The sequence below is a fragment of the Podarcis pityusensis genome (assembly GCF_964106645.2).
Source record: "Podarcis pityusensis genome assembly, chromosome: 6".
Classification (NCBI taxonomy): Eukaryota; Metazoa; Chordata; class Lepidosauria; order Squamata; family Lacertidae; genus Podarcis; species Podarcis pityusensis.
In genome coordinates, this window is record NC_138030.1 from 20,090,442 (window position 1) to 20,105,407 (window position 14,966).

Below are 14,966 nucleotides of genomic sequence, written 5' to 3' on the forward strand. Positions count from 1 at the left end.
CAAGAGACATTGCCCCCACAAAATTTCAAGCCTAGAAATAGTCCCGGTTTCAATGATAACAAAAAGAGACAATCTAATTGTGCACATTTTTTTAATTGCACAATGCTTATTTTTCATTTGTCCATGGATCAAGAGCTGCTAACCATTTTTGGGACCATGATCACACTCACAAACCAGAGAAACTGCAGCACAACTTATTCTCTTGCCCACAACAGAATACCTGTTTAATGTCTAATTTCAGTATATGAAATGGGGGAGGGGACCCTGTGGACATCAGATATGGCCACGGTGGGAAAATGTGTGCCCGTGGGCACCATGTTGGTGACCTCTGCTATAGATTGCTTTAATTCTATTTGAAATCTACCTACATCCATGGTGGGGAACATCAGACCTGGGAGCCAAACTCCCTCTAGACATCTCTGTCTGGCCCTCATGTCTGTCTTGGCCACCCTTCCCAATCCTCCATCCTCAAGTGCTCTTGCCTCTTGATTGACCAGATATAAGTGCAACTGGGTAGAAACCTCTAACTTTGGCAAGAGTTACACCTGTTACTCCACCCACTTTTGCCCCTGGCTCCACACCCCTTTGCCACGTGGGCTGAACAAGGTTCCCTACTCTCGCTCCATATGGTAGAATAATTCTGTGTTTACTGCAATGCTTCATCTCTGCATGTTTTAATTATGGAACTGATTTGTGATTGATACAACCACAACATATCAGGACAGAGCAACAACAAAAGCATTCTTCCATTGGGAGGCATGTTTACTGCCATGCTTTGAAGGAGCAATTGACAAGCAGATGTCTGATAATTCGCTGAGCTGTATCCAAAAGCATGTTGGCCCTTGTCCAATCGATAGATAGCTCTTGCACAAAGCCAGCATCTCATTATCCAGATAACTGTGCTTGCTTATAAAGAGTAGCAAAAGCAGAGGAAATACAGAAACCACTGTAGATCATTAATTGCATTTGTTTAGGTCTTCTCTCACCCTTTGAAAGGACATTCAGTAATCCTGATTCATAAAAAAGGTTCTGCTGTACATTTAGAGACAGCGCCTGGTTTAATAAAACCATATTTTTATGGGTTAGGGTTCATGGGAACTGTAGCTCAGTAACATCTGGGGTACCAGAGGTAAATAAAAAGCCAACCTTGTGTGGCCTAAAACACACACAGTACTCTTCTGCAGTTGACCTTGTGTGATCTAGAACACACCCAGAATGAAACACCTGACATTCTCCTTTAGGAAAACTTGATAAGCTTCCAAGGAACTCCTGGGCTGCCCAGAACGCAGCTGTAAATCCATTATCTCACATACCGTCTGCCACATGCTACTCAAATGCTAAAGCATGGAATGATAAGCGTGGAGTGGTTTATAACTTCCGTGTGTCATTTCAGATGGCTGGATTGCAGGTTGGGCGGAAGATTTATTCCATGAATGAGGATCTGGTGTTCCTGCGCCCATTTCAAGAGGTGGAGACCATCTTGAACCAGTCTTTCTGCTCTCGGAGACCTCTTCGGCTTCTTGTGGCAACCAAGGCAAAAGAGTAAGTCGTCAGAAAAATCCAGGTTGCTCTTGGAAGCTGATTCTGAGCAGTTAATATAATATATATTAATGCCTATCATAATGAAGTCAACGTAAACATTTTACAATTCTACACTCTAGTGCAGTCTTGAGAGCAAACGCACACATTAAACCATGTATTATAAAATCACAACTCATACCTTTCTTTTTATAGTTAATGTTCATTGTATGCCTCATGCGTCAGAGTTAATAACTTTAGCATACAAGTGATACTGAATTAAGGATAGCATGAATTTAGCAGTCATGAAAAACTCCCCAGCGTGACATCCCTGCTTCTGGGTGAAAGAGCTTTTAGAGCTGCTGGATTCCATTTTATTCTCATGTGATCTTATGATTTCCCCACCCTATCTGACTGCTGAGCTGTGTTTGTTTGCCTATAGTCACAGAATTCCCCTTAGAATCCAAGCCCAAGACATTACTTAATAAGTAATGAAGAATAACCACATGTGCACAGAATACCAGTGATGTAACTAAGCAGGACTGTTGTCATCCACGTCCCTTTTATTTTTGACAGGATTATCAAAATCCCAGATTGCAGTGAAAAGCTGAGCTTCCAGATTCGGGGAGCAGCACCACCATATGTTCATGCTGTGGGGAGAGGTGAGAAAGCGGGATGTGAAATGAGCTCTGAACACAGAATAGGGAGCTGTATACAGGTAGCTGAGCTGTATCTTGGAAAACAGGAGTAACCTATAGGATGACTCATGCCCTGTGTCTTAATTATAACACTAATTGCCTTTTAAAATTGTTAACAAGGTACATTAAAACAAGAAGCTATGTAGTGGATTGTGCTAAATTCAACAGTTCACATCAGAGGTGGGGAACTGCACCTGATTGGTGGGCTGGATCTACATCTGGCCCACCCTCTGTGGGCCATGTGATGGGTGGGTGGGGCTGTCCACCTGTCAGTCACTTCAAAGGAAGAACTGGGAGTGAACTATAGGTTTGCTTTCGATACTTTTTTTCTTTATTTGTGGCCTTGGCTTTAGTTTAATCCAGAACTGCAAAGAAAGAGTCAGCTGTGCAGCTGTGGCTTGAATTCAAGCTGCAAAGATTCTTGCCGAAAATTGGACCTTGCATTCAAAACCAAATCCAGCACCAACTGCAAGTCACATTTTGGGCTGGGATCAGCTCTACTTGGGAGCTCCTGAGTGCAACAAAATCCTGCCAGGGCTTGTATTGGCACCAGAATGCAAGCCCCATTTGCTGGGTAAGCTCATGGCTGGGTAGAGGGCCACTGATGTCAACCTGACTGAGGGCTTCTTCAGATCTGGAGCTGGCCTTGTCAGGCACAGAGGCACCTAGAGGTCAATCCCTACTATTCTGCAATCTCTGCAGCACCGATCTCTACTATTAGCAGGCAATATGCTGCCTCTTTATTAGTATGCCTGGAATAAATACTGGAAGCCTGGTCTGCTATGTCTGGATAACAGAGCAGGGCCTTTTCGTTGCTCCACTTCTGGCTCCTTATTCCAGAAAAAGCCACTGACATTGGAAGGTCTAGATTTGGTTCCAGCTTGCCGCTCCCACTGGTCTTATGATGTGTAAAGTACGGTCAGTAGGAAAGGCAAGGTATAAACTTATTGAATGTAGACAATCTAAAACAAAAAGTAGTTCAATGTGCAATCCGATTCATGGTCACTCAGAATATAGTCCCATTGAGTTTCAGATAGATGGGTATAGGATTAGCCTTCTAAACAGATTGTAGGATCATTTGTAAAAGAACTAACCTTTCTCCCTCCCTTTTGGGGGAAAGGTCTGTAGCTCAGGGGTAGAAAAGAGGGTCCCAGGTCCAATCCCTGACGTATTTTGTTAGGGGTGGAAATGTTCCTTGCCTGAAACTCTGGAGAGGTCTGACTCGGTATAATACAGCTTACACTAGAAGAACGTAAGAAGAGCCAATGTCCCATCTAGGGTTGCTTCAGAAAATCTGTTATATCCGCCACTCACTTGACCAGAAATAGCTTGTTTATTTTATTGCTTACTCTGTAGCCGTGCTTTCTAAACCCCTCTCCTCTCCACCTCTCTTAAGGATCAGAAGCAAGTGCTGTGGGCCTTCACCCAGGGCAGTGTGTCTTGAAAGTGAGCGGGAATAACGTGATGAATGAAAATTACACTGAGGTTCTGGAGCACTTTGCGGCATACAGGAACAGGCAGCAGGAATATCTGGTGAGAAACTGGTTAGGGAGGTAGTTGTTTTCTTATAATACTTCTAGAGGGTAAGAAAACACTGTCTCATGTTCTTGTGCAACTGTTTTGCTGAATAAGTGTGCTTTGAACTTACATCCCCTCATCAACGAGGGAGGGTGCTTAGAATTCACATGAAAGCAGAACTTTGCAAATTTATCTTAGATTCAAATATTCCTGTTCAGGTGGCAAAAAGCTGCTTCTGTCTAGTTAGCAGGGACAACCCCAAGTACTAAATTAGATTTGGTTCTGAGTCCTGAACACTCCCCCTTATAAAATCTCTTGACTTTTGTTGTATCCAAGTTTTAAAAGCAGAGCTCTCTCCTCTAGATGCTAACATTCTTCTCACAAAATTCAGTGCATTTTATATTTCTTAGTAATTGACTCCACTCCCATCCCTCTTAAACCAAAAACTGTGCTGTGGCTCTAACTATGGGTAGACTAAATTGATCCAATAGGCCAGTGTTTCCTAAACATTGGGGAGTCCCAACAAAAAATGTCATATTTGGGCTTTTCTGCACAATCCTCTCAAACCTATCTCTATTCACTGAGGACCAAAATAGATGATATCTGAAATACCTGTATGCATTTAATGCCACTGACTTTTCTTATTTGATGAGAAGCCACAGGGGGAAGTGTTAAAAATTGGGACTGTGGTATGGGGTGGGGCATTTGTCTTGTGTGTGGTGGGGGTTTAACGCCTATTTTTTCATGCTACAGTCAAAATGAAAATACACCCCCCCCAGCTGCTATTGCCCATATCAGGTTTGCCTCTGGGGCAAACAGCAGCATTGGAGGGAGGCAGTTTTCATCAGGACCACAAGATGAAGAAAAAGCAGTCTGTGGACAGAAGACTGGAACTGATGAGTAGAGGGAAAATTCTTTGGAATGATGGGGGATAATGCAATGCCTCTTTACTTATCGCACTCTGGTGGACTCTGATCTGGAAGACAGGTCCCGATCCCTACTCAGGCACAGCTTTGCAGGACCACTCTAGTTCTCTGCTTCAGTTCCTCATCTGTAAAGTCATAGTCCCACAGAATTACTGTAAAGATGACCAAGTTAAAACACTATACAGTGGTACCTCGGTTTACATACGCTTCAGGTTACAGATGCTTCAGGTTACAGACTCTGCTAACCCAGAAATAGTACCTCGGGTTGAGAACTTTGCTTCAAGATGAGAACAGAAATCGCATGACGGTGGCGTGGTGGCAGCAGCAGGCCCCATTAGCTAAAGTGGTGCTTCAGGTTAAGAACAGTTTCAGGTTAAGAATGGACCTCCAGAACGAATTAAGTACTTAACCCGAGGTACCACTGTATTAGAAAGAAAGAAAATAAATAAATGTATCCCAGCCTTCAGTAGTACCTTCTCAATGATGCTGCTGTTCTAAACAAAATCAGTGTGCAGCGTCATGCTGGAAGCAGCTACACACATCTGTTCCACCTTGCGTCCACAATGAAATGAAATGGACATGTGCAGCTGTTTTAAATATAATGTAGTACATGCTTAATCTGTTACATCTGAAGCACGACGGTGAGTATTGCATGTTGTGATTGCACAATGCAAGAAGTGGCTGGAAGAAGGACTGAAGAACAGAGAGATAATTTTCAGGTTGCCAAAATGTATTTTAAGAACCACTCCCCCCACCCCACCCCACGCCAAATATGTTTACATAAATAGAGTGGGAGCTTTTACTTTATAACAGTAAAAGGAGCTCACAGAAGAGGGAGGAGTCTATATTAAAAAGGGATATCATGGTACTGTCAGGGTCAAACCAGACAATGCATTAAGCACCTCTATGCACTTAATGAGCCAGACTTGTTATTTGAATAGCAGCCATGGGTGGAGCAAGGGGCATTTAAATAGTTGCAGAGGGAAGGTGAGGTGGATCTGGACTGTGGAATGTTGGGAGTGGGGATTTAACCCTTTCTATTAGTCCAGGCCTCCTTTTTTGCTGCAAAGGTCATGTTAGAATCTCTACACAGTTTTGGCCCAGAGTATCTTAAGGGCTGCATTTTCCCATATGAATCTGCTCAGTTATTAAGATCATCATCTGAGGCTTTGCTTCACATCCTGCTTCAGTATGAGGCATGGTCGGTAGTCATGTGGGACCAGGCCTTATCAGCAGTACCACCCAGGTTGTGGAACTCCCTCCCCTTGGAGGTTCATGTGGTCCCCATATTGTAAGCCTTTCACAGAGCTGTGAAGACTGTTCCTTTTCCACCGGGTGTTTGATCTTGAGTAATTCTGGCTCTATGTTGGTGGGGTTGTGGTTGCTCTGTTCAGATGTTCTCTCTAACTATATGGATTTCAGATATTTTAAATGAGATTTTCTCACATTTCCTGGTCCTGTTTATCATTCTTCTCATCTGCCTGATGTTCATCATCACCCCCATTGGCCATCCATCATTGGCCATACTCATCTCATTACTGGCCATGCTCGTCCGAAACATCTGGAGCAGACCAGGTTGCTGATACCTGCAAATCCATCCAAAAGCCAATGTGCAGTGAAACTTGGGAGAATGTCTCTCTGACATCCCTTCTTTCTTTGGAAGGGTTTTTATCAATGGGTGTTCCGAACGCATGAAGACGCTGAAGAGGACAGAGCTCGGCAGTCAGCTTCCAACTCATACCTGAATGGAAGTCATTCTGAATCTTGTAAAGGAGATCTCTTTACAATCGAGGAAAATGATCCCCTTAATGACAGCCAGCAAGATGAAGGTAAGACATTCCCTGCCAATGAGGGAAATGATCTAGGAAGTGATCCGTAGCTGTCCTCTGATGGGGTTGGGGTGGGGGAGGGATAGCTTGGTGATGCAAAAGGCCTCCTGGCCCCCCTTCTTAGAAATGATCTCAAATAGTAGGTCTATGAAAGACTTTCCTGAGACCTTGAAAAGCCACTGCCATCTGAAGTACTGGGCTAGATAGACTAATGACCTGGTTCATTATAATGTAGTTTTATATTTTTGTATGATACATCAGTAGAATGGGAGCTAGATGTGCCTTTCTTCTAAGGCAAGGTGACAGAGACAATAATTTATACCTGAATCACTGTGGATGTTTAATTTGGAACAGGGGTTCTTTTCTTGCCTTCAGCAGACAGTCTTCAAGGGTTGCCATTCAACCTTTGCCTATTACAGGGACTGGAGACTGGGCATTTCCCTGGACTGTGCCAGTTTCCTGCTATGTGCTATACAAGTGTGAGTCAGTGGGTGAGGAATCTGGTAGATCACTCAGGATGCCGCAAGCAAAAGCCTATGTGCAGAATTTCATTCCTGCATCTCCTCCTTTGTGGTCTCTCACACTGGTTTCATATATACAAACTTTATCTCCAAAACAGTACATCTGTTTTTATTGACCTCTTTAGCTGTGCACTAGAGAAAATCACTGAGCCCTTGGATGCAGTGTTATAGGGAAATTGACTTGGCAGCTGCAATGTCAAGCCACAAACCCAACATAATTGCACAGTGCCTTTGCTTGTGGTTGACATATATCACACTGGGCAATGTTTTTATTTTATATTTTACTGAATTACTTGTATCCCTTGTGCCACGTAGGATGCCAGCTCAGTCTTTCTCTCAACTTGTTACCCCAAATTGGATGTGACTGACTTCTAGCTAAACTGTGGGATTCTTAATGAGAATGTTATTGAGAAAAGGGGATTGTGGGATTCTATTTACTGACAATGCTATATTTGGCTGAAGCTACAACACGGGGACTGACCAAGATGGCAAGAGATGAGAGTATTAAGACATCTGAGTCCCATTTGAGATTTTGCCTATGTAGCTTCTCTTTGAAAGGAAGTATGCTTTACTTAGCCGAACTTTTCCCACTGGGTTATTGTGAAGATAAAACTGTAAGGTATAGTGTTAAGACCTTGAGTTTCTTCAAGCAGGAGTGGGATGCAAATATAAATAAAATTAATACCTTAATAGGATGTTGCATAGCACCATATTTCAGCAAAATAATGAATGAAATTAAAATGTGCTTTAAAATTGACACTGAGTGTTTGCTCAATAGGATCCTAAGAGGTCTGAGAACCAGCTCCACCAGTTGTGTCTGTTGGAATTCTGCCTGGGTCAGAGGAATGTGCCACATGTATGCACCGGCAGATATTCCTGTCGACCTCCCCGCGTCTCCCAACCTCTGCTGATAAGCAGGCGAGGTCCGGCGATTCTTCTCAGATGTATGAGAGGAACACACCGTTCTTCCTCTCTCCCCTTTGGTGTCCCCAGGGAGGGGAAAGAAGCAGACAGAAAACTATTTACATCATTTATTTCTGCCTCTTACATCAGTACAGAGAATCATGCCTGCACTCAACAACAGCAAGGAGAAAACTCCTCCCAAGTACATCCAGTACGGGTCATATGACACACACACACACTGAGCTAACATCCGGTGCTCAGTACAGAATGGACTGCCCCTTTGTTCCCATGGCAACAGTCACAAACATCCTGTCTGGCTTTCCAGCCACAAGCAGCTGGCTGAGCTGCTAGAACCTTTGCTTGCTGCAGCATTGGTGCTTTATGGTAACATACTCCCCCTAAAGTATCAATGTGTGCTGCGAGCAAAGCGTCATCCTGAGAAGAAAACAAACAGTTGTTATATTTATAACATTCCCCTGTTGTTTCAGTTCCACCCTTGGAACTACCCGCCACTGGTTTAACCAATGTACCTCTCTGGTTGTATGGTTTCCAAGGAATGAGTGCTTCTGCATTACCTTGGTTAACACCTCTCTGTTGTGCCTTTGTCTCTGACTCAGACACAGCTTCAATCTGTCCTTGGTCGTTTACAATAGCAACATATGCAAGGTTAGCAAACTCCTTTGAATACCTCTTTGGTGGTACACCCTTTGTTGCTCTCTCAGACCTACGTAAGAGGTTCTGATCCTCTGTGCTCACTGGTTCAACCTTTGAACTCTGTCGAGAACCAGTAGCAATCAGTGGTTCTTCCTTCACCTGTGAAGGTCTATCCATTGTGTGAGATTTTCTCTCAATGACTGTTACAACTGAACTCTCTGAGCTATCACTGTCATCGTCAGTACCACTGTAATCTGTGACATCAGAAAAATCATCATCGTTTCCTGTGGGAAATGTCTGTACTATCCGCTCTTGCTTTGGAGCACTCTCTAGGAACTTTGTGAGAATCACCTGACCAGATTCAGACAAAATTACTCTGTAGAGACCTTTTTCATAACCCACAAAAATGCCTCTGGCATTCTTTACTCCACCTGGAGCTTCTGTTCTCACATGAGACCCGAAAACCTTAAAGTAGGCAACAGAAGGTTTTCTATTGAACAGCTTCTCAAAAGGAGAACATCCCAACTCTGTTGAGACTTTTCTCAACCACACATGAAGATAGGACGCTAGCGATTCGGCCCAATATTCATGTGGCAAATGTGAACTCAGCAATTGCGCATTCATCCCCTTTTGCAATTCTTTGTTCACTTTTACACAGACCCCCCTGTTCCACGCTTCTTGCGAGACTGCAACTTTGTGGTCTATCCCTTTTCCATCCAGGAACTTCTGAAACTTCTGTAACAGAAAAATTTGCTTCTCATCTGTGAAAAGACAATCAATGTTAGCATCATGCATACTTTTAACCTTGTCACAAAACTCCTGAAACTTTTCTAAAGTTTCTTGCGGTTTCTCCATCATATAAACCCAAGAATAATTTGTGAAACAATCCACACACACAAGGTAATATTTTGCACCGCCTCTAGATGGTTCTAGAGGACCAATCACATCAGCATACACCCGCTGAAATGCTCTGTCGACCTTCTTGGTGTTAGTCACCTTCCTGGTGCTCACACTGGTCTTGGTCACCCCTGCAAGAGAGATTTCGTTAGAAACAGAAGAATTACATTTCATGTAATCACTTTGATCAAAAGTCAACAAATACAGTCCATCTTTCTCTTTGGCAGTAAGAAACAGTTCTCCATCTTTGTAGATCTTGCAGCTTTTAGCATCATAGGACAGTTTCAGTCCTTTCTTCGCAATCTGCGACACGCTCAGCAGATTAAATCTCAGTTCTGGAACCAGGTAAACATTGCTTATAGTCAAGTTCAGACTCTCAAGATACACAGTCCCAATTCCAGTCGCTTCCAACTCCTGACCGTTGGCCTGTTTCACAGTGAAGCTTTGCTTCTTCAACGTCGAAAACAGTCCTCTGTGCGAGCACAAATGTTTTGTACAGCCCGTGTCGATTATGAATGCGTTCCCAACATCTGGCGTGGTTCCTTTCGCCATCATAGCCTTTGCAGGTTTCACCTGGCACTTGGTACGGCTTTTGCCTGACGCCTGAGGCTTCGTAGAGCTGCTCTTTGCTCCTCTTGACTGGCGCGGCTTCTTACAGTTTCGCTGTAGATGCCCAGTCTGTCCACAATTGTAGCATCGGACAGCACTCAATGCTACACCATGCTCTCCAGTAGCATCAGCAGTGGGGGAATTAGAACTCTGTTCTTCCCTCCCCCTGTCTTTTTCTTCCAGTGCAGCAAGTCTGTCGTGTTCATTCAGGACCACAGCACAAACTCTCTCCGCGGTCAGCTGCGCGGCCGGTAGGGAACCAAGCTGACTGGCAACAACCTTGTAGGTGCGGCTAAGGCTGTTTATCATCATGAAGCAAAACACTTCCTCCTGAAGACGAAAATTGCGTTCCACCATCTGTTGACGCAGAAACTTCATTTCTGTCAGGTGCGCTTGAACATCTCCATCAGGCGCAAGTCTCAGATTGGTCAATTTCTCAAAATACAGCAACGCTGAAGAACCAGCATCTCTCTGATGCGTTGTACGCAGCGTGTCCCATACCTCTTTCGCATTTTCTAAATGCTGAACATGCACCAACTGATCATCTGAGACACACAGAATTATAGCAGTCCTGGCCCTTACATTCTGTGACTCCCAACCTCCGGTGGGTGCTGCAGGGATGGGGTTTTCAATTACATCAAAAAGCCTCTGATTCTGCAGCAGGGCCTTCATCTTTACAGACCAAGATGAATAATTGTCATTGGTCAAGGAAGGAGGGCAAGGCAAACCTCCCCCTTTCTTGGCATCCATCTTGAAGCCAAGCCTCCAGCTCACAAGCTGCAAAATCCAACAGCTGTTTTTTTTCTTTCTCACGCAGGCAAACTGCAAGTTGTTTGTGCTCTTTGCACCTGGCAGCTAAACTCAGGCTGCTATTGAAAAGTCCCTTCCAAGAGCTCGTAAACCTTGTAGCCAAAACATTCTCTGATTTTGTTTCGCTTTCCCAGGCTCACACTCAGAGTCCAGCCCCTTTGCCAGTACCTTTCCAGGACCGTTACCTAGCAACAATGCATTTCAATAAGACTTCTTATCAACCACAAAAATTTGTGGAATGCAGGCCTCTTCTCCCGGAGCTTTTGTTTTTCCAAAACGCAGCTCCGTGAACCAGGGAATTAATCCAACTGCGTTCACACTTTTAGCCCGAAATGCAGCATACCTTGAACTTTGTTGCTCTGGAAAACACCTCTTCTTTCCATCAGCTGTCTGTGGAGCCTCTGGCTTCTCAGACGCTTCTCTTCCTCCTTGGAGCTGAGGAGGACAATCCACCAGCCTCTCATGCAGATGTCCGACGAATCGCAACCATCCGAAGGCTGCCACTGTTGGAATTCTGCCTGGGTCAGAGGAATGTGCCACATGTATGCACCGGCAGATATTCCTGTCGACCTCCCCGCGTCTCCCAACCTCTGCTGATAAGCAGGCGAGGTCCGGCGATTCTTCTCAGATGTATGAGAGGAACACACCGTTCTTCCTCTCTCCCCTTTGGTGTCCCCAGGGAGGGGAAAGAAGCAGACAGAAAACTATTTACATCATTTATTTCTGCCTCTTACATCAGTACAGAGAATCATGTCTGCACTCAACAACAGCAAGGAGAAAACTCCTCCCAAGTACATCCAGTACGGGTCATATGACACACACACACACTGAGCTAACATCCGGTGCTCAGTACAGAATGGACTGCCCCTTTGTTCCCATGGCAACAGTCACAAACATCCTGTCTGGCTTTCCAGCCACAAGCAGCTGGCTGAGCTGCTAGAACCTTTGCTTGCTGCAGCATTGGTGCTTTATGGTAACAGTGTCTACTACTACCTGTCAGTGTCGCCCCCTCTCCCAAGACATTGCAAGACTTTAAAAATTGCTTTTGATGGCTTATAATTGGCAGAAGCATCACTGCCAGAATTTCAAGTAATTTTGTTGACTGAGCAGAAGCGAGGAGGGCTTTTAAAGTTCATCAGTGATAATCACATTTTTAAAAGCTTTTGAATATTCATATTTGCATTGTGTGCTCTTGGCTGACTCGCAGTGTGATGGCATGTGCTTTGGCTGAATGATTGACAGTGTAATCCTAATTGTGCCTGCTCAGAAATGAGCCCCTTGGAGTTCAGTTGTACTCGCTCTCAAATAAGTGTTCATATAACAGGGATAGCGTTGTAGTCCCTGCCAAATGTTTTAAACATCCACCTCCCAAACATCCCAGGTTTCATGAGGCCAGAGATTATGGGAGTTGTACTTCATATACATACACACGCCTTTACTGTGGCCTTTGACACCTGAGATGTGTAGTTTCATGACCCACCCTCTTCCTGTGACTGTAATTTGTTGTAGAGTTGGAAGGGACCCTGAGGGTCAAGTCCTCCTTTGTGCTAAGTGGACACATCCATGAAATGAAGTGGTTTTTGTTTTTATTTTTAATGAACTCAGTAAGATCGCAGCGTTCATAAATGCCAAGAGGGCCTTTTAATTATGGCATGTTCTCACTCCTCCTGTGCATAATTGCTTTTTTTGCTGCTTCAGGGATCCTGAGAATTTTTTTTGATATGCTACAGCTTGTGCTCTTGTGGTGTAGCCAGTGTGGTGTAGTGGTTAAGAGCGATAGACTCATAATCTGGGGAACCAGGTTCGCGTCTCCGCTTCTCCACATGCAGCTGCTGGGTGACCTTGGGCTAGTCACACTTCTCTGAAGTCTTTCAGCCCCACTCACCTCACAGAGTGTTTGTTGTGGGGGAGGAAGGGAAAGGAGAATGTTAGCTGCTTTGAGACTCCTTCGGGTAGTGATAAAGCAGGATATCAAATCCAAACTCTTCTTCTTCTTCTTCTCCTCCTCCATCTCTGTGCTCTTCTAATGACTGAACTTTGGTTTGCAGAATTGGCCCTTCAGACTTTTGACTCCCCATTAATCATCAGAGAAGACACTCCTCTTATTAGCCTAACGGTGGACAATGTTCACCTGGAACATGGCGTCGTGTATGAATACGTCAGCACAGCTGGGATCAGGAGCTTTGTCCTGGAGAAGATCATTGAGCCCAAGGGGTCCTTCAGCCTCACAGCAAAGGTTTATACCATTCGGTGTTATTCTTTAATGCATCAACCAGGCACCCACTTTTCCTTGTCCCTGAAGCTCAGTAGAGTTACAAATGTATATAGAAATGTGTTAAAATATATTGAAGTCTATTAAAATCCAGTTGCAATGAAAAAGGACCCTTTGCTGACGGGAGACAACCTAATGGGAGATGGTGTACAATGAGTTAAAGAAAATCTTTAAACTTACCTTTCCTTAGAAACCAGAAACATTTCTTCTAGGTGTAATGGCAAATGAATTGCCTAAGAAAGCCCACAACCTATTCTTATATGCAACAACCAGCAGCAAGGATAGTATATAAAAGAAGTTGGAAATTAAGAGAAATCCCAGGGAAAGAACAACGGATATGCAGACTAATTGAATATGCCTAGCTTGCCAGTATGACATCTGAAATCAGAAACCAAGATGACAAATTGACGATGAGTGAGTGGGAGTTCCTAGTGGGATATTTATTGGACCTTAAATATGACTTCCAGGTTAGGGGGTGCTTTGTGACCAACAGTTGACATTATAAAAGATAAGAGAGTGTGGAAAATTGGGTGAAGAACTAGTGTATATGCAGCCAAATAATATGTATAAAGAACTGTCATGAAACGCTGGGTGGGAAGTCAAATAGATTTATTGTATATAGTAATGAAAAGAAGATGTAACTGTAAAACTAAAGAAACTCAAAAAATAGTCAGATGGCTGCAGAGATGTTGAGACTCACTTGCTGCAGATTGCAGCTGGCAAATACTTTTTTTAAACAGTGGCGGGTGGACACACCAGAGAAAAACCTGTCATCCAACACCTCATTACTACATTATGGTTAGTCAACCCCCACCTCTTCCAAAACATTCTTAGAAATCTGTCTACTTTCCACAGAAACAGCAGGCTTTCCCTCTCACTTTTTGTGGAATGAGGGTTCCACAAAAACAAAGAACAAAATTTGAGTCACCACTTGCGTTACAATTTACCTTTCCAAAGTGTTCCCTTGAAATATGCCAGGAAGCGTGTCTACCTGCCCACTTGTCATTTTTGCCTTTGGAATTGTGCAATCCTGGCTGATGTATTTCCAATGTTTCATCTGCTTAGAGGTTTGTGGCCTGGTGTTCCAACCAAACAAGGTAATTGTTTTCTAATGCTTTAGATTTTGGAGGCCTTTGCTACAGATGACAGCTTCTTTGTGAGGAACTGCAGAAGGCTTATGTCCCTCAGCAATGCTGTGGTCACCATGCCGCAATTTGAGTGCCGGCAGATTTGTGACACAAAGTTGGAGAGCATCAGCAGAAGGGTTGCCAGCTATCAAGAGGTGAGATCAGTGTGCATAATGACATCATGACACTGCAGCATAAATGGCCTCAATCCATTTATGAAGGAGCGTCTCCACCCCCATCGTTCTGCCCAGACACTGAGATCCAGTGCTGAGGGCCTTCTGGTGGTTCCCTTGCCATTAGAAGCCAAGTTACAGGGAACCAGGCAGAGGGCCTTCTTGGTAGTGGCACCCACCCTGTGGAACATCCTCCCACCAAATGTCAAGGAGAAAAACAACTACCAGACTTTTAGAAGACATATGAAGGCAGCCCTGTTTAGGGAAGCTTTTAGTGTTAAATAGACTATTGTATTTTAATATTTTGTTGGAAGCCACCCAGAGTGGTTGGGGAAACCCAGCCAGATGGGCAGGGTATAAATAATAAATTTATTATTATTATTATTATTATTATTATTATTATTATTATTCCTTTAGATTTCAAATCCCCTTTTAAGGAGGTTGGCTGGGTGTAGGTGCGCATTTCGTCATGTGTTTTAAACTTTAGATGGCTTTCTGGTTTTATTGAGAT

The 14,966-nt window shown here is 43.9% G+C and overlaps 1 protein-coding gene across 2 annotated transcripts in view; it reads left to right on the plus strand.

Moving 5' to 3' along the window:
- PREX1 (phosphatidylinositol-3,4,5-trisphosphate dependent Rac exchange factor 1) overlaps positions 1-14,966 on the plus strand; it is a 227,813-nt gene that overhangs the window by 186,053 nt on the left and 26,794 nt on the right. For both annotated transcript variants that reach the window (XM_081010985.1, XM_081010984.1), the window contains exons 18-23: positions 1,394-1,542; positions 2,095-2,180; positions 3,613-3,749; positions 6,324-6,489; positions 12,932-13,119; positions 14,276-14,437. In XM_081010985.1, the coding sequence (XP_080867111.1) occupies positions 1,394-1,542; positions 2,095-2,180; positions 3,613-3,749; positions 6,324-6,489; positions 12,932-13,119; positions 14,276-14,437 (888 nt within the window). The remainder of the gene's footprint in view (positions 1-1,393; positions 1,543-2,094; positions 2,181-3,612; positions 3,750-6,323; positions 6,490-12,931; positions 13,120-14,275; positions 14,438-14,966) is intronic.